Below are 19,270 nucleotides of genomic sequence, written 5' to 3' on the forward strand. Positions count from 1 at the left end.
TGGATGAGCTTTTGAGGTCGCAGCCCGTTGCCCATCGCTGACCCGTCTGCTGTGCTCAGGGCTCTGGGAGCGTCTCTCAGTGCCGGCCCGAGGGATGTGGTGGTTTTTCCTCCATGTGGCCTCTTTCCGCACACACGCACACACCGACCCAGCCGGACCCGCCGGGGGCACGGCGGACACAGGACTCTGCCCGGGCCCTCCCCGCCGCTCGGGGGCGCTGCCGCAGAGCGCCAGTCTTCCCCGCCTCCCGCGCTTTCCGCTTCCGCTCGTACCGCTTCCGGTCGCCGGAGGATGGAGGCGCGCGTGGCGCAGTCCGCAGCTCGGCTGGCGCGGCAGGTGCGGGACCGGGCGGGACACAGCGGGGCCATGCGGGGCACGGCGGGGGCGGGACCCGCCGGGGGAGGCGCTGGAGGTCCCGTGCTCTCTGGGGCGCAGGGGACGGGCGGGCCCGCCGGGCAGGGGGTGCGGTCGGGGCGCTCTGGGTCCGTGCAGGCCGAGGCGGGGGTGGGCAGAGCGAGGCCCCGCCGGACGCTGGGGTGCAGAGGCCGGTCCCGGGGGTAGCCGGGCGCTGAGCACCTTCCGCAGCTGCTCTCATTGCTCGTGAGAAAGACAGGGAAATAATAAGCCCAGGCAGCGCTGCAGGCTCGGGGGAGAGCGGCTGGAAAGTGCCTGGCAGAGGGACCTGGGCGGTGTTGGTGACAGCGGCTGAACATGAGCCAGGGGGACAAAAAGGCCAAGAGCATCCTGGCATGTATCAGGAATAGTGTGGCCAGCAGGACTAGTGAAGTGATTGTGCCACTGTACTGGTGAGGTCACACCTTGAATCCTGTGCTCAGTTTTGGGTCATCTCATCATAAAAAGGACGTTGAGGTACTAGAGAGAGTACAGAGGAGTTGAGAAAGCTGGTGAGGGGCCTGGAGCACAAGTGTGATGGGAACGGCTGAGGGCACTGGTGGAGCACAGGAGGCTGAATGGGAGACCTTATCGCTGTCTACAACTGCCTGAAATGAGGTTGGAGCATGGAGGGTGTTGGGCTCTTATCCCAAGTTGTAAGTGATGGGACGAGAGGAAGTGACCTCAAGTTGTGCCAGGGGAGGTTTAGATTGGATATTAGGGAAAAACTCTTCCCAGAAAGGGCTGTCGGGCATTGGAACAGGCTGCCCAGGGCAGTGGTGGAGTCACCATCCTTGGAGGGGTTTAAAAGGTGTTTAGATGTGGTTCTTAGGGACATGGTTTAGTGCCAGAGTGAGGTTAGGTTATGGTTGGACTCAATCCTGAGGGTCTCTTCCAACTGAAATGATTCTAAAGTGCTCTCATTCCCCAGCCCCTGTGTTGTGTGCTTATGGCTGTGGTTCATCTCATGGCACTTTCCAGTGAGGGTATGGGTTCAAGATGAAGTTCTGCAAAGAACTTCCAAACAAAAAGCAGTGAGAAGCTATCAGACACGGTGTGTGTCACCTCCCAGGTTCTTGGTGCCATTCCCTGAGCTCTGGTACCCAGGCAGAATGTCCCAGCTGCACTGCAGGTGTGGCTTTCTCAGGATTATTGCAGCAATAACGTGCTTTGGGTTGGGGAAAAAAGATTGTGACAACCCATTTTCTTTTCAGTGACTATAATAATAAAATCTGACTACCGGGTCTATCATAGTCAATGACTGATATTGACAGAAGAGTACAGAGACAGCTTCAGGAGAACTTTGAGTCCTACAGGTTAACTTCTCATATATTGCCCCAAGAGTACCTAACTGACATATTCTGGACATTTGACGTGTGTTTTTTGCCTACCATACATGTGCTCTTAAGCAACTTTTCAGTGTGTTTTCTACTCACAATTCAAACATATGACAATAAATCTGCCTGTTGAATCTCTGCAACTCCTTTTTGCCTTTGTGTTTGTCCTTTGTAGCTGCTGAGTGAGGAAGGACATCTCGGGTATTCCGGCAGAGTGGTTCTCCCTTTGCTGTCACTGCTGTCTGGTCTTTAGTCCATAAGCAAATCCCAGTCACTCTGAAGGACAGCAAGAGGGACAGTGTTCGGCTCTTTGGCTCCAGGAGTCTGAAGGAGGCCGTGTGGAATTACTGAGCCTGAATCTACCTGTCACCTCGCTCCCAGCAGCATGCTCCCTGGCGCTGCAGCGTGTCCTGGAGCACTTTGTGAGAGGGCAAAAGGAATCATTGGGAAAATAACCCAGCAAAGAGCGTGTGAGTTATTGCACTGAGCCAGCTCAAAGAGTAGGAGCAGAGATCAAACCGTGCAGGAGGCAAGAAGGGAGGGGAAGGTGTGGAGGGGTTGCTGTTAGATGGAGATTTGTTACTGAACCAGGCCAGGAATTTCAAGGCCAACTCAAGAGCTGAGAACGGGACCTGCTGTGGGAGAGAGGCGATGCTGCCGTGGCAGGGCCTCAACGTGGCGTAAATCAACGGACCTATCAGCAGTGAGGCTTCAGTGTGTGGACAGCTTGTGAACACAGATGATAGCCAGTTAGCGAATGCATGCTTGGAGCGTGGATGTGTGATCAGAGAATAGTTGCATTTATAAGGAGGCTTGTTTCTGTAATAAATGGCTCTAGCGTGATTGACATTGAATTGGAGTGCAGAGTCAGACTAAAGCCCAGAGACAGGAGCCTATGCAAGTTTCTTGTTAATTCAGTAGAGTCTTTGGTAGACATTCTTATACACTAAGGGAAAATGCAAGGATAATCTTGGTCCTATGGAAAAAGCTGTAGTTTTTTTGTATTCACAGGTGAGGGGAAGATTTCTAGTACTGAGCTGACCAAAGAGCCCTTGAAGATGTCAGCATGGCCTCATGTAATTCCTGCAGCTTCTCATGAGGTGGTCATCAGGTATGACCCTTTATTGACAAGTTGTGATATATCCAGGGCTGGGCAGGTACAACAATCCAGGGGGTGACACTTCATGTCCCAAACAGCAGCTTTTTCCTTCCTTTTCACAATTACATGTTCTGTAGATGGGAGCTGTATTGGCCTTGTCTCCCTCACTTGGATGGTACTGTCAGAGCAGAGTATCTGTAGTTCAGTGTAATAGTTTGTTTTTCAGAAATAATGTAGTGTTTATAATATCCCTTTAATATCTGGCATTCATAGATGATTTGCTAGAGAAGTAGGTTTATCACAAGTTGTGACAAGGGGCATTTATAACATGTGAATGTCTAAAGACGAGTGTCCAGCAAGCTCAGCAGCGTGGTTATGGGTGTGAGGGTCACAGAATCATTGCGTGTCTCAAACTGGAAGTGACCCGTAAGGATCTCTGAGTCCAACTCCCTGCCCCTCAAAGGACTACCCAACACTAAACTGTGTGACTAAGGGTGTCGTCCAGACGTTCCTGGAACTCTTGATGGACCTGGTGCTGTGACCACTTCCCAGGGAGCCTGTTCCAGTGACCACCACCCTCTCAGTGAAGAACTTTTTCCTCATGTCCAATCTGAATTTACCCCAATGCAGCTTCTTTAAGTTTCCTCATGTCCTGTCCCTGGTCACCAGAGAGGACGGTCACGGGTCTTGTTCCCCTCCTGGCTGACCCAGGAACTGGGGACCCAGCTGCGGTGATCGTAACCCAGTGTAATCATTGCCGAGTTCAGGCTTTTCTGCTGCATGGTTTTGAATAAAAAGCTCATTTCATCATCAGTATGAGCTGTTAATGAGCAGAAAAATGGAGACTGAAGTGGCAGGAGCAATATTGGGATGGGCAGCTGGAGCACCATGGTGAAGCCTTTTTGCTTTCAGTTCGTGGTCAAGTAACAAAAAGTCTGCTACAGAAACTTTCTGCAGAAGAGGAGCACAAAACATGAGAGGAAGATGTGCCAGTCTGGGCCAGAGCCATTTGGATTATGGAGCAAAATCCAAACCGAATTTCTGTTCTGAAAGTTTACCAATGATACTGAAATATCTGGATGGCTGTAGCTTTGGGGGAGTCTTTTAATGCAGGAGGAATACGTGTGAGCTGCTTGTTTGCTTCCATATGTAGTGATTTTAATTTCAAAAGCAGAATGCAAATTTCTGGGTCTGGACAACATTTGTCCTTGATGCAAAACTTTCCTAAGGGTCTTGCTAACATGTCCTGAAGCTGGTGACTTCACCAGAGAGAAGGTAATACCAGGCGGACAATAATTTACAGATAATTTGATATTACAAGTAGAAGATAACTTTGTGCTTTTCTTAAAGCACATTGTAGGCTCGGGGTGGATGAGTTACACATGTCACTACTCCAGTGTCAAGGCCTTTAAGTCAGTTTGTTGCTATAACACGTGCAGAAACTTACAGCGAAACAACTGTAAAATAATGCAATGAAATCTCTCTTGTGCTGTTTTAAACTTGAAGTTCAGTCTGAACATTTTTCAAATGGGTCTGTGTGTTACATAAAATGCTACCAGTTCAGGCCAGTAAGAAAAGTTGAAAATAAGAAAAAATGTATTTTGTGTTGTTCATATGAGGAAAGGTAGGTGAGAAAAAAACAGCCTGATTTTCAGGGGATCTGCCTTGGGTTAAAGAAAAGAGTATGCTGCAAAAGGAAATGGTGCACTGGACTATTTGAAGTGAGTTATTTCTGAGATCCAGCTGTGCTGTTCAGTGTCTTTTGTTGGCTAAATGCCAAACCACAGGTTTTGATACAGGTTTTTTTTTCCTTCCCATCTGAACGTGCAGCAAGCATCCTGTTCTCCTGTAGCAGAGGAGGCCTTGAGGCTGTCAAGTGTGCTGGAAACTGGAGCGCAAATGAAGAATGACCACAAGAGTTCTCGCTTTGAGCTTGCTCCGCTAACAGCCCAATCTTAAGAATGTTTTGGCTCAGCTGAGGTTTTCTGAGCATCTGCCGTGCTAGTGGCGTTTGTGGGAGCTGTTGTTCAGGTGGACGTATAAGACCAGAAGATTTGATGGCCCTATTTTTTTTCCCTATTTAAATATTCTGGTTGTTTCAAGAGCAACAAAGCAAACAAGCCCTTTTTGATGGGGGTTGGTGGCCTGTTTGACTGCAGCAACAGCCTGAGCTGGCTCCTGCCGTGGGTGTTCTGGGGCTGGGGAGCCTGCGCAGGCAGGTGAGGGGCTGGCGGGTACTCCTTGCGGCATCGAGTCGCTTTAATTCTTTAATTCTGGTTGTGAGCCAGGTTTGTGGCTGCTGGGCACAGCGCCTCTTATGGAGAGGACAACACATGGACACCAGCTATGAGGTTTCATGTATTTGGGTTTTTTTAGGTCGTGGGGCGAGGAGTATTTCTGCTCCATGCAGCAGCTTCCAACCAGCTGGTGTCTGAGCTTGCTGGGGTTGTGTGAGTGGTTGTGGTTTCATCCTCTGGAAGAGAAACCGTGGCCTATGAGATGGTGGAACCAGGTGGTGGAGCTTTAGGGAGTTTTGAGTCACTTCATTTGACATCTTTATTAGATTTAAAAAGCTGTAGAAAGTGCTTATTTTGGGAACATGTTTTGATAACGTGACCTGTTGTCTCTCTTGCACTTCTGTCTTAATATTAGTGAGGTTATTGTCTTACTGACTTCTTTTAGACTGTTTCAGAGTCCTTGTTTTAGACAGAAATAGGAACCACCTTTAAACATCAGTTGTTTGGAATTACTCAATGTACACGTCATTGCTGTTACCTTTATGAGGCTAAACTAAAACTCTATCTGAGACCTTGCAGCTCCTCACCTTCTGTCACCCCACCCCAAGAATTACTGTGTGAAATTTAATTTGCTTTTCAGGAAAACGAGATCAAGTTGTTAACTGCAGAAATAGAGCGTCTGAAGAACTTTGGGTGCTTGGGAGTCTCCCCAAGTTTGGAGGGGTTGCGAGACGAAAACGCAAAACTTAAGTATCGGTTAAATTTCCTTCGAAAGGTAAGGCAATAAGGAACTAATGGTGTAGCATGTGGGTTTTGTTCTCAGTAAGACAAGCTAAATAAATGATGTCAGTTTGTAACAGCTAGTGATGTGTGGCAGCGTGCTCACTCTGCATTCTGATGCCTTAATTGTTGGTGGCACATAAGGTATTTCTTGGTCCCTTAAACAGAGACCTGCTTTATGAGAAGTGTCAGTAGGTTCCACACCATCACATCTTGGCAAGTTGTGTAACGGGCAGCTCAGCTGAGGTCGCTACCAGAAGCACTGCCAGAGGTGGGAGAAATGATGCAGCCCTGCGTTCAGGGCAAATGATTGTGCTGGGAGGTTTGAAGGGAGAAGCAGCTCTTGAATCACATTATTTTGATGTTGTAAATGTTGCTCCTGTGCCCAGAGGTGTCAGCCAAATCTGCCAGCCATGCTTTGCCAGGCAGCCGAGGGAAGAAGTGGGATGTAACAGTTCCTCAGATGCTGTGAGTTGTGCCTTCTGGACTGTTTTTTTCAGAGCCTTCAAGAGGAAAGAAGTAAAATGGCAAAAAGCATGATTAACATCAACAGCTGTCTGCAGGAGATCTTCGGAGCTGCTATTCAAGCTGCCTACCCAGACTTAGAAAACCCTCCACTGGTAGTGACACCAAGTCAGCAACCCAAATTTGGGGATTACCAGTGTAACAGCGCCATGGGCATAACACAGGTAAATCTGAGTGATCTTACAAAGAGAGGAGAAAATGAGGATGTTGTCTGGTGGGAGCTACGTGATAGCACAGTGAGAACTGCTTGAGGCTTGTTGCCGGCCTCTGGGATGAGAATTCAGTGAGTATGTAAAGGCATTTTAGGGGAAGCATTTGTCTTCACAGAGCAGACCTGTAAACCTCTGTTGAGATGACTGATATGAGAGAGTTACGTGTGTGTCACCGCAAAGCTGCTCAGTTCGTGGGATCTAAATCAAATCAGGATTTAAGTGCTGCATTGATTTACTAGTGGTGTGCAATTAACTACCAATTGGTGAGCTATATCTTTGGAGCTCGTATCAGCAAAACAATAAATCAGAGTTCTGGACAGTTACAAAATGTTGCTAAATATCTGCAAATCTCTAAAAGCTCTTCTGTAACAGCAGGGAAGTACAATGTCCCCCACACCTTTGCACAGAGTTGTGTGCACAGCCCCCTTCGCACGAGGTGGTTGGATAATGGACACATGCCCCATCTCTGGGGTGTGAGCTCCCCTTGTCACACACCCCTTTGGTTGCTGTGGGTGTTGGAAGGTTCCCCCACCCACTAACACATGCCCGATGGTGTGGGAAGCACCTTCTGACAGTCTCCAACCAGGAGTAAACTGCTGCTCTGGCACTGTCCGTCCTTCTGCCCTAGCTCACTCCTTTCTTTCAGAAGTCTCTTGTTAATTCCCTGGCTACTGCTGGGTTTAAATGATTGTTGTTGTGCTCCTTTAACATTTCCAGTTTTGCCACAAATGTTCTTTCTAATGAATTTGGGTTTGGTACTCTGCACTCATTTTTGTGTTTGTGCTCCTGTCTTATTTATTGGTGGTTGTTATCCCAGCCTTAGCTGAGAGCTGACTGTGTGAGCATCCCCACATCTGTGGTTAACGATATCTGTATTTTCTTTCAACTAAAGAAAAGGCAGGAAACATTACTTTTTTGTTACAGTGTTCTGATCTTGGAGGTTTTTCAGGCAACTGTAATAATGGTTCCGCTTTACAGAACACCTGTTAAGTGTGTGGAAAGGAAGCAGTGGGTTTTTTTTTAACCTGGCTAGTATCAACTGTCAGTTTGAAAATGATGGCGTTGCTGCTTTCTAGAAGTTATTTGGCCGAAGAGAACCCTAACAGAATAAGAGACACTTCAGGACTGGCTCAGTGGGCTGGGACTGTGCTGAAGTAAAGCCAGGAGGTGGGGGAGAAAGAAAGTTGTGCATTAGGAGCTAAAGTGCCCAGACTTTCAATGCATTGATGCCTTTGAGTGAATAGGTAGCCTCTTTGCAATTACAGATCTTTTTTTATTTTGCAGTCTCAACAGAAGCAACATTTCTTTTTTAAGTGTTCTGTTGTCAAGTCACCTTTATTAATGTATTAGACTGGTAATCTGCACATGGAACATGCACTGACACACATGGAATTCTACTCTCCCAGCTTGTCATCCGCAGCCACTCTGTCTGTTGTCCCGCCACAATGAGTTTGACTCCCAGGCAGTGTCGATACGTGCCAGCCAGCAGGCTCTGGGACTGAAGTGCCAAGGCTGAAGCAGCCCTCACAAATATGTGTCGTCTTCCCGTGGTCTTGTTAGCACATTGTGACTGGGCTCCAGCCAGAGGAGCACCCTGGGTGACTGCGCTGACACGGGCTTTCAGAGCTTCGCCATTGCTCTGACCGCTGCTTTACCCCAATTAAGTCACGGTTGGGATTCTCGAGCAGTCCTGGCTTCTCAGTGTCAACGTTGTTCGCATAACTTAGTGTCTGAACAGCCAGGGTTTCAAGTTGCAGACTGTCAGCTGTACTGGTGAATAATGATTCCTGGTACTGGGCTTGGCTGTAGCGGTTTTCCCTGGCAAGGCGAGCTGTGTGTGCTGGGCCTGGCCTTGGCAATGTTCGCTCGGAGTGGATCAGTCTACCAGAGCCAGGGGATGCAGTGCAGTCACTTCCCACTGAGAGCAGCAGGTTATGTACTTTCTGTTGGCCTAAGTTTTCGGGACTTGACGGTGGGGCACGTCTTCCCAGAGAGTCGTGTCCCCCAGGGTGTCCCCTGTGCAAAGCTGGAGCGCCGGTCACTGGGGCTGCCTGAGGAACCGAAGGGAAGGGTCCTGACCCAGGGGCAGCTCTGATACGTGCGGGGCTGCAGCCTCTCCCTGCAATGCACCCATGTGGAAGCAGCCCTCACAAATGGGTATTGTTTTCCTGGGAACTCGTTAGCATATTCATGCCTGGGATTGGAGCCAGGAGCTCTGCTTGCTCCTTCGAGTAATAGGAGTACGGTGACTGTTGCTGGAAGGATTCAAATAACACACATGCCTGTAATCCGCTATAACATGCCCATAATCCAGTTTTGAATTTATTTTTCCTGTAGTTTGCACTTTGAGTAGCATTAAAGGCTACAAAGGTTTTATTTTCTTGCCCATTCTAAGCCTTTACCATCTTGTAAGGATCCTGTTACGATCAGCTGTGTGACAGGTTAAACAGGAAGCTGGAACTTCAATAGAAGTCACATTATACAGCACCACAAGTTCGCAAATACGAGCAGTAGTGGGTCTAAATTCTGAATTGACAGAGAGGTGTGTGGTCTTGTGCCCTTGATGGGAGTGAGGCAACACATTATTTTCAAACACATCACAGTAAGAATGGAAAATCACGTACTCAGAAACAAATAGTTGTGGTAGTTTTAAACAGTGTGAATGTAGTGCTTTGCAAGGGCTGGGTTGGCATAGCTCACAGAATCCTTCTAAAGGGTGTTTTTCTAAGATTTGCGGAAAGCTACATGAGAAGAGGTTTCGGGAATGGACAGAAAAGTTGTGCAGTTGGCCTAGATGATCTTTTTGATTCTGTCGTGTGAATTTGCATCGCGTTATTGGAGCTCCTCACAGTGGGCTATTTGTGTCTAGAGGGAAAAGGAGAGCTGCTTTACCAGCAGTCTTTATGATGTTCTTCAAAGAAAATTGGGCAATGTTAGGATTATCTTTGCTTGGGTTGTTGAATTTTATTAATTCATTCATTTACTTGTTTACTAAGTTTGAGTCTAAGGTAGGACTGAAGGCAGTTTGCTTTGGTTGGTTATAATCATGAATCAGCAGAGTTGCACTGAATCCACACTCAGCACCTACCGTAGGCACAGTTCAAAACTTCGCATAGGGATGTTGGCAGAGCTGTGCATGCCTGTGAGACTGCTGAACAGGATTTTGAAGCAGTGTGAAGGGCTGTGCCGGCTCTGTTGATTTTTAAAGAATTTGTCCCTTTTACTACCTTATAGAAACAGAATTTCGCCAAACCACGTAACAGGTTATTGAAAAATGACCTGGAAGATTTTCTTCTGACAGAGGGAGTACCCTTTAATTGCCCTTAGCAGAAGGAAGTGAATGTGTTGTGTCTCATTTGACTTCTGCTGTGTAGAAGGAGCTGATCTAATCTGTAAAATTTGCTAGAGATGTTTTTCTTTGTCTGTGTCTCTGCATCATAAAGCTTGTGAGGACCTTTCAGTGCTGCAGTATCTATGCTTTCTGTTTCACTCTGTAGAATGTTTTGGAGGATTGATGTTTAGTTGATTTTCTTGTTGTGTTTCAGATACTGCTCAAAACCAAGGAACAGAAGGTTAGCCCAAGAGAAATCGCTGAGAAAATAGCAAAAAATATTCCTGCCAACGAATGCATTGAGAAGGTTGAGATTGCTGGTCCTGGTAAGATAGTTTCATGTTACACACTTTGAATGTTTTAAAGGTGATCAGACAGTTTTATACTGGATGGTGACCAGGGAAGCCGAGTTGTGTTCAACTTTTCTGTGATTTAAAGCTGCTGGTACAAGGTGAATTAACTTCTTCTGTCTTGGGGAGCTTTGTACCCTCATGCTTCTGCAGTAACAGAAAACCTGTCTCTCTGTTAGAACTGACAAGTACAATCCTGAGCCCTTTAATTAACAATTTTTCCTCTGATCCTTAAGGCACCAGCTTTTCCCCTGTAAATGTTGGTGATGAGTATCAGACCACAATTATGAAATCACAGCAAAAATCCCAGTGCCCTCTTGCTGTTGCTTGTATGGTGAGGAGACCTTGTCCTCTCAGCACTGAGATGCTGGAGTAGCCTGGAGATTGTTAACTGCTGCATCTGTTTTGTCCCTGTGACTCAGGAAGCAATATAAGGACTCATATTCGTTAGGGCTTCAGCATAAACACAAAAATCTTGTGGCACAGCCCTTCAGGTGCTTCGGCAGAAGTTCGTTGATTAGCTCTGTGAAGCAGGAGAACTAAAAGTGTCATCCCACAAGTGTGGATTATCCAGAGTGAAACTATGTGGTTTAGGATATTAATTTAAAAAAGGATACAATGCAGGATTTGGTTTTGCATTCTGCAAACCCTGGCAAGATTATTTATTTTCTCATTATAAAATGTTTTTATAAATGCACCTTTGAGTGTCAGTGTGAAAAAAAGGTTATGTCAGTGGACTAGCTTGCAGTAAAGGCTGTGGTGGTGTGAAACAAACTTTCATAATCTGAGAAGAGGATTTGTCTTCTAGTGACAGATTTGTTGTCCTGTTGCTGAAAAATTCTTTTGTTTTGTCAAGCTGACTTCATATGTTCTTGTCCTTGATGTGAGGAAACAGGAATCTAAGGGGGAAGGAAACAAAAAGTGTTTGAGGCACCTCTGCAGCCCCACCTCATTGCAGGTTTTCTCCTCTAAAGGTTTTATCAACGTCCACTTGAGAAAGGATTTTGTGTCGAAGCAGCTGAGCAGTTTATTGATTAATGGAGTTCAACCACCGGCTGTTGGCAAAAGGAAAAAGGTACAGCAGTGAGCACACAGGCGTCCTGCTCCCGTGTAGGTGAAACGGGCAGGAGGTCACGTAGCCCTGGAATTCCCCCCAGAGTGGCTTGTTGGGCAGATGGGACACGGCAGAGGCTGCTACAGCGGAGTAAGGGGGATGTGATCAGGGGCCAGGGGGGCGTGGGCTGGGCTGCATGTACCTGGTGTGGCCTGTGGGGGTGTGGGACAGGCCTCCCTGGGGACAGCGTGCTGTGCCAGGGTTGTTCTGGGAGCCTGTGCTGCTCTGCCTGCGCCACCTTGTTCCCCCTGCACCCACAGCCAAACCAGGTTAAGCATGTGGGTGTGATAACAACTGCTGCCTTTTATTCGTTTGTTTTCCTTTGGTACTGCCCCTAAGGTGGTGGTGGATTTTTCATCCCCTAACATTGCGAAGGAGATGCACGTTGGCCACCTGCGGTCTACCATCATCGGAGAAAGTATGTGCCGACTGTTCGAATTTGCAGGTTATGATGTTTTGAGGTGAGAGTTGACTTTTGGGTGGGGTGGGCTTGTTTGGCTGAATTTGTGCAATCTTTATACTGTGGTCTGTATTGGCCTTTTTTTATGTGCATATAACAAATAATCCTTTATGTATATACTAAGCTGAGCAAGTGTAGCAGGGTTAGGAGTCAAGATGGGCAGCAGCTTTATTGCAGTGAAGCCAGGGGCTTGCCAGGTTTGCGTTTCTGATATTACGGGTGTTTCTTCTTTTAGAATATATATTTTTTAAATGCATGTATTTTAAAGCGTATGTTCGAAAAATGATTATTATTGTGCTCTTTGATTGCTTCAAGGTTAAACCATTTAGGAGACTGGGGCACCCAGTTTGGAATGCTCATCGCTCACCTCCAAGACAAATTTCCAGATTACTTAACTGTTTCTCCTCCTATTGGGGATCTCCAAGCTTTTTACAAGGTATTTGTAGCAAATAAGTGTGATATTCATGTCAACATCTGAAAAGCAGATTGAGGAGCTTTACAAATGGAAACAAAACAATTGAATCACTGTTAATAGATTGTTGCTATCACCTGTCACTTGCTAGTGAATTGTGGTATCTGGTATTGAGTGTCTGTATGGGGTGTGATTAACGGGCTTTGTAAGCATCCTCCTCTCTACCTTTGAGACAATACTCTCGGAGAGCCGGGTACGAATGTTAGCTTGTTGCAGAGGTGCTTTTTCATGATGTGTTTCACCATAGGAATCCAAGAGGCGGTTTGACACAGAGGAGGAATTTAAGAAACGTGCCTACCAATGCGTGGTGCTGCTGCAGAGCAAAAACCCAGACTTCATTAAAGCATGGGAGCTGATCTGTGACGTGTCGCGGAAAGGTGACTTTGCCAGATTCGGAAGCGTATCTCAACAGTAGAACAGTCTGTCTTTTCTCACCTTTGTGGCTGAGCCCATCCTCTAGTTTTCTTTTGAAAATCACTGCCACACCACTATGGGAAGCTTAAAGAAAAAAGCCGATACAACCAGAGTACTGGACAGTCTGTGGAGGCTTTCAGTGAAATCTTTTGTGTCCTGAGACCTAGTCTGATGGCTCCACCAAGAGATGGAAAATACCTTAGGGACTTGCTGAGCCCACTGATAAACATACACCACTAATTCCCACTGTGTGCATTTAATGGAAGTATTCTGTTCTGTTTCCCTCCTCAAGAGTTCCAGAAAATCTACAACTGTTTGGACATCACACTCGTAGAAAGAGGGGAATCATTCTACCATGAGATGATGAAAGACATTGTGAAAGAATTTGAAGATAAAGGTGAGGCTTTTGGTCTTGGAGTCAGAAATTCTGCAGCTGTCAGGATGAACGAGGTAACCTTGCTCCTATTCAGTGAGGCTTAGGACCGACGTTTTTGAAGCTGCGTGTTCCCCACCCTTGCTGTTTTTCTCAGCCACATTTCCCGAGTGGATCTGCTGTGGCGTTTCCCCCCAGAGAAGCATTAGCAGAATTGGTTCTTATCTGTTTTATTTCAGAAAGCTTGAATCCTTCTTGCTGACACCAAAAGCAGTTTGTCTGTGGTATTTGTAAGCAATAGGATGAGGTACTGCTGGATTTTATTGTATCCTTAGTAAATAATCAAAGAGCTATATATGACAGACTTCCCGGTCTTAGTGTTGTACCTGTGTGGGAACTTTGAGAAGTCTCTGTGCAGATTGTGGCATTTTCGGATCATGTTGACTTTGAGGCTGGCAAGAAGCTAAATGGAGCATAACAAGTGTTTATGTGTTCCTGTTTGGATTTGGCAGTTCTTGAGTCTCACCACCTGAAGTGTTCAGATTCGTCTTATCTCTGAAAGACTTTATGCTAAAAGAAGTCCTTGTTGCATCTCTGTAGAATTTCTGTCGCCTTCTAACACCACACTATGTGATGCTGTTATTGTGACTGTAAAGGTGGATCTGGATGCCAGTGACGGGAGTTTTTAAATCGAATTATGTCTCTTCTGGTAAAGCCAGATCTGTACAGATCTGCTTTCTTGTGCGTAGTGTGAGTTCTGGAAGTGCAGTGACTTGTCTGACAAGGGAGGTTCTTTCTTTTTTTTCTTTTCATTTTGTGAGCCATTAATTATTTGATAATGTGGGTGCATGGTGTTTTCTTTCTGGTAACATCCAGGAAGCCAGTAAGTTCTTCTGCTGATGCTGGCCCACAAACCTTGCTGTGCACTACAACACAATCTTTTCCTTTGCTTTTCTAGGATTTGTCCAGGTGGATGATGGCCGGAAGATTGTGTTTGTTCCAGGTTTCCCTGTCCCGTTGACAATCATGAAATCGGACGGAGGTTACACATACGACACATCTGACTTAGCTGCTCTTAAGCACCGGCTGTGCGAGGAGAAGGCTGATATCCTTATTTATGTCGTCGATAGCGGCCAGGTGAGGATGCCAACCTCTGCGGGTACAGATATCAGAAAGTGTGTTTAAATGACAGATGCAACGGAACACCAAAGGGATTTTAGGGTGGTATATTTACTCTTGTCCTTATTGTAATGGTGAATCTGGTTTGATGATTTCCGTGAAGAGCCGCTAGAACTGATTGATTTGGGAGAGACCCAGTTACCACTGAAGGTTGATGAAGCCTAAATCTCAGTGGCTGAGTTTGGAATAAGGTTTGTGCTGCTTATTTTTGGGTCTTTTCTCCTTGAAGAAATGTAAGGTTGTCAGCTCTGAACCTGAGCAGTGGTGGGAATTTTCCAGCTGCTGCCTCTGTAAGCCAGGAAAATTCTTTGAAAGGCTGAGCTTTCTGAAAGGGAGTTTGTCTGTGGAGCTAGGAACATTTTAAGTCTTATTGTGAAAGTAGCATTGTGAAGATGATAAAACTGGGAAGAAAACTTGCACCTGGAGGAGTGGCTTGAGAACCAGTTGTTGGTGTTTGTTCCTTGCAGTCGGTGCATTTACAAACAGTGTTTGCAGCTGGACAGATGATCGGCTGGTATGATCCCAAAGTGACCAGAGTGGCCCATGCTGCGTTCGGAGTGGTGCTGGGAGAAGACAAGTAAGTCTTCGGGTGTGGTTTTTCCTCTGTGTGTACTCTGCAGAGAATGTTTGAGTGAATGCAGCAGACTTGCTCTTGTTTGTTTACAAGTGTGTATGTCGCGTGCCAAAAGCAAAAAAAACTTGGGAAAAGAACCTGTGGCCCATCTGCAAGCCAGGCCCCTGCACTCCAGAGTTGTTCTCATGTCTCTGTGGATTTGTGGTTAAACCAGTGCGCTCTGGCGGTCACGTCCCATTGCAGACTGGGTGGTTTTGCTGCAGGTTTGTTAGAAAATTAAAGGTGACTTGCTGGACAGAGGTCTGGCACTGTTATTGGGTCCCGCCTAATGTCTGAAGCTGGAACAGTTCTGTGAGCCTTCCTGTTCACCCCTCCCGGACACCCCATGGGTGTTGTATCAGTTTTGTAGCTGTCCATGTGATACCAGTTTCTTCAGTATGAAGGAGTTTGTGGGCATGTGTTTTTTTAATAAGCCATAAGGTGTGAGCAGTAGAAATCCCTGCAGGAAGTTCTGATGTGTGTCCTGGATGTGCCTGGGCACATGTGGCACCCCAGGCAGAGGGTGGAAGTGTTTTGCCTCTTACACAGGTGGTCATTTTGGCTCTCTGTTTTCAGGAAGAAGTTCAAAACTCGTTCAGGAGATACCGTGCGTCTTATAGATCTACTGGAAGAAGGGCTGAAACGATCAATGGACAAGTTAAAAGACAAGGAACGGGACAAGGTAGTTGTGACAAATAGCTTATCTTTCTTGAGAACTTCCCAGGTTTGTTCACACACTTACGGTTTCCCCATTCTGGATGTGAGCTGAGAACATGGGCACTACCAAACTGCCCAGGAGGTGACATGGCTTGTATACACAATCAGTACAATTATTTGATAGCAGTTTGGGCAAGGTGCTTGGTGCTCCTTGGTGCTGTGCAGCGTAGGTTTTAAGTGAAAGGTACCTTTTTAAACGGGAACATGAGGAAGCACAGAAAAAACACCTTGAGTGTCTCCCAAAGGCTCATGTGACTGGGACACAAAGTGCTTGCCATGCTGACAGCACACTGTTCCGCCGGAGGGGTGGTTTTATGAGTGTTGCGACTATGCAAAACACTCTCTAAGGGTAGGAGGACTAGTGTTTGCAACATACACACAGTTTGTAAGAAACAGGAGCACAGTATGAGCATCCAACCTGTCTGGCAGGATGGTACATGATGGGGCACAGGGGTCCTCAGCAGTAGAAGGACCCAGCGGAGCGTGGGCAGCACTTCAGGGCCAGTGACAGCAGGAGAAGTGGGGGGTTGATGTGGGGCTGTCAGGTGCCCTGAGGTGGAAAGGTGGATGTGAGCCTGTCACTGATGGGACAGTCCCCTTGGTGGCCTGGGCTTTCCTCCTGAGCCCTGCTGAGTGGCAAAGGTGGCCTGCAGCGATTTGTGATGCTAATGTAGCATTCTTCCTCCTGACTGCTACCTGTTCTGAAATTGCAACAGGTCCTCACACCAGAAGAGCTGAAAGCTGCCCAGACATCAGTTGCTTTTGGCTGCATTAAATATGCAGATCTCTCCCACAACAGACTAAACGATTACGTGTTCTCCTTTGACAAGATGCTGGACGACCGAGGAAACACAGCTGCGTATTTGCTGTACGCCTTCACACGGATCAGGTAGGTTGCTGCCAGGGCACAGTCTCCCGGTGTGTTGCGGGGCTGATCGCTCTCTTCTGGCCTGGTAGCCCAGGACTGGGCAAGAGAGGAGATGAGTGGGTGGCCTGTGCTAGCCTAGAGAGAGGCCAGCCCCACAGGACCCTCACAGACACTGTGTTTTGGATCACTGCAGAGCCATTGCTCGCCTGGCCAGTATTGACGAGCAGATGCTGCGTAAGGCAGCCAGGGAAGAGGTGCTCATCCTGGACCACGAGAAGGAGTGGAAACTGGGCAAGTGCATCCTGAGGTTTCCGGAGATCCTGCAGAAGATCCTGGAGGACTTGTTGTTGCACACGCTCTGTGACTACCTTTATGAGCTGGCCACCACCTTCACCGAGTTCTACGACAACTGCTACTGCGTTGAGAAGGACAGGCAGAGTGGTGAGTGTTGGCCAGTGCCACGTACCACACTACGGGCAATCTGCCGCCTGTTTCCCTGCACTGGAAGGCCATTGTCACACTAGTTGCTGCTGCAGAGCAAGTGTCCTTGTGGGAGGACTGAAGGTGGCAGGCACAGCCTGTGTCATCACCTGCCCATGAGCAGGAAGGTTGAGCAGAGAGTTTTGAGCAACTAGACAGCTGGAAACTTGAGGGCTGGTCAGTCTGCTGGGCTTGGGGGAGCAGGAGGGGGCCCAGTGTGCCATGGGGAGGCTGTGGGCGGATGAAGTTCCCTGGGGAAGGCACTGTTAGTTGTTCTGAGCAGCCGTTTCAGCTCTTGTGACAGAATCCCAGAATGTCAGAGGTTGTAAGGGACCTGGAAAGCTCATCCAGTCCAATTCGCCTGCCGGAGCAGGAACACCCAGCTGAGGTTCCACAGGAAGGTGTCCAGGCGGGTTTGAATGTCTGCAGAGAAGGAGACTCCACAACCCCCCTGGGCAGCCTGGGCCAGGCTCTGCCACCCTCACCAGGAACAAGTTTCTTCTCATATTCAAGTGGAACCTTTTGTGTTCCAGTTTGAACCCATTACCCCTTGTCCTATCACTGGTTGTCACCGAGAAGAGCCTGGCTCCATCCTCCTGACACTCATTCTTTATATATTTGTGAACGTTAATAAGGTCTCCCCTCAGTCTCCTCCAGGCTAAAGAGCCCCAGCTCCCTCAGCCTTTCCTCACACAGGAGATGCTCCACTCTCTTCAGCATCTTTGTTGCCCTGCGCTGGACTCTCTCCAGCAGTTCCCTGTCCTTCTGGAACTGAGGGGCCACAACTGGACACAATATTCCAGGTGTGGTCTCCCCAGGGCAGAGCAGAGGGGCAGGAGAACCTCTCTGACCTACTGACCACCCCCTTCTAACCCACCCCAGGTACCATTGGCCTTCCTGGCCACAAGGGCACAGTGCTGGCTCATGGTCATGTGTTGGTGTTTTCCAGGCCAGATCGTGAAGGTGAACATGTGGAGGCTGCTGCTGTGTGAAGCCACTGCCACCGTCATGGCCAAAGGATTTGACATCCTGGGGATTAAGCCTGTGCAGAGGATGTAGCTGCATCCTGTGAGATGACAATAAAGGGAATGAACAACTGGAGGTGTCTGTGTGTTTTGGGGTGGAGTTCAGAGAAACACAGAGCAGGAGAGGGAAGGGAGGGAGGAAAGAGGGGAGGGAGGTCCTGGTGCTGCTGCTAATCTGGACTGGTGAGATCCTTCTGCAATTCCGAACTTAAATACACATTAAGGGGGATATAAACACTCTGATGATACTTGCACTTACCTTTCTGAGGAGTTCAGGGTTTTCTCCTGCTTTAACTTGATCCCGTGGATGTAGGGTACTCCTGACCCATCTGAAGCTTTGGTGGTAGAAATTTGCTATTGAAAAGACACAAGTTACACAGCATGCTTCTAACCTGAAGTACAAGTATATCTTTTGAAGGCAGTGGCCTGTCAGAGAACAAGTTCTGCTAATGAAAAAGGGCTATACCTTAGAATACTCCGTATTTTGGATTTTAATGCTGTTGAGTCACATTTTAGGTTCCTTTCTCTGCTGTGGATATGCTTAGGGGAAAGGCTGTTCTATCAGTAGGCTCAAAAATAAGCTCAGCTCCTTTTGGAGGACATAGCCAACCAAAGCCATTCTAGCAATCACAGAATCAACAGAATGTCAGGGATTGGAAGGGACCTGGAAAGCTCATCCAGTGCAATCCCCCCATGGAGCAGGAACACCCAGCTGAGGTTCCACAGGAAGGTGTCCAGGCGGGTTTGAATGTCTGCAGAGAAGGAGACTCCACAACCTCCCTGGGCAGCCTGGGCCAGGCTCTGACACCCTCACTGAGAAGTTTCTTCTCAAATTTACATGGAGCCTCCTGTGTTTCAGTTTGAACCCATTACCCCTTGTCCTACCATTGGTTGTCACCGAGAAGAGCCTGGCTCCATCCTCCTGACACTCACCCTTTATATATTTGTAAACATTAATAAGGTCACCCCTCAGTCTCCTCCAGGTTAAGGAGCCCCCAGGTCCCTCAGCCTTTCCTCACACGGGATACTGGAAAACCTACTTTCAGAAAACCGTCTATGTATGCGATTATAAAACTGTTACACAAGCAACAACAAATTAGGGATATATTATAAGACAATAAATGAAAGACCATACTAGTCATCAGCTACATTTTCCCATATAAATGGTAGAATACAGAAAAGGACCGAACCTCCTTGCCAGAAAAGGAACTTTCTAGTCCCTTGGGAGCTAGAAATTCTTTTTGTGTCCCTTGGATCGGCCAAGTGGTGTGGCCTGGCATGGACAGAATGG

General features: G+C 47.5%; 1 protein-coding gene across 3 annotated transcripts; it reads left to right on the plus strand.

Moving 5' to 3' along the window:
• Positions 1-264: 264 nt before the first annotated feature.
• On the plus strand, positions 265-18,052 carry RARS1 (arginyl-tRNA synthetase 1). 3 transcript variants are annotated; one of them, XM_065849356.2, is made up of 16 exons: positions 265-336; positions 2,742-2,841; positions 5,707-5,841; positions 6,347-6,535; positions 10,129-10,240; positions 11,239-11,339; positions 11,718-11,839; positions 12,154-12,274; positions 12,558-12,687; positions 13,017-13,121; positions 14,056-14,234; positions 14,744-14,853; positions 15,466-15,571; positions 16,323-16,495; positions 16,668-16,915; positions 17,904-18,052. In XM_065849356.2, the coding sequence occupies exons 4-16, from the start codon at positions 6,371-6,373 to the stop codon at positions 18,011-18,013; spliced, it is 1,782 nt and encodes a 593-aa protein (XP_065705428.1). In that variant the 5' UTR covers positions 265-336; positions 2,742-2,841; positions 5,707-5,841; positions 6,347-6,370; the 3' UTR covers positions 18,014-18,052. The 3 variants fall into 3 exon arrangements, with proteins under 3 accessions (XP_065705428.1, XP_065705427.1, XP_071670917.1); XM_071814816.1 differs by lacking the exon at positions 265-336 and adding an exon at positions 2,057-2,200; XM_065849355.2 differs by lacking the exon at positions 2,742-2,841.
• The last annotated feature ends 1,218 nt before the right edge of the window (positions 18,053-19,270 follow it).

Source organism: Patagioenas fasciata, chromosome 14 (genome assembly GCF_037038585.1).
Source record: "Patagioenas fasciata isolate bPatFas1 chromosome 14, bPatFas1.hap1, whole genome shotgun sequence".
In the NCBI taxonomy this organism is placed as follows: Eukaryota; Metazoa; Chordata; class Aves; order Columbiformes; family Columbidae; genus Patagioenas; species Patagioenas fasciata.

Excerpts from the sequence above, each read along its gene's own strand:
- RARS1 (XM_065849355.2), top strand. The coding sequence starts at position 292 with ATGGAGGCGCGCGTGGCGCAGTCCGCAGCTCGGCTGGCGCGGCAG. Across the intron at positions 14,854-15,465 it reads GTGGTGCTGGGAGAAGACAA|GAAGAAGTTCAAAACTCGTT; the intron begins GTAAGTCTTCGG and ends CTCTGTTTTCAG. Across the intron at positions 16,916-17,903 it reads TGAGAAGGACAGGCAGAGTG|GCCAGATCGTGAAGGTGAAC; the intron begins GTGAGTGTTGGC and ends GGTGTTTTCCAG.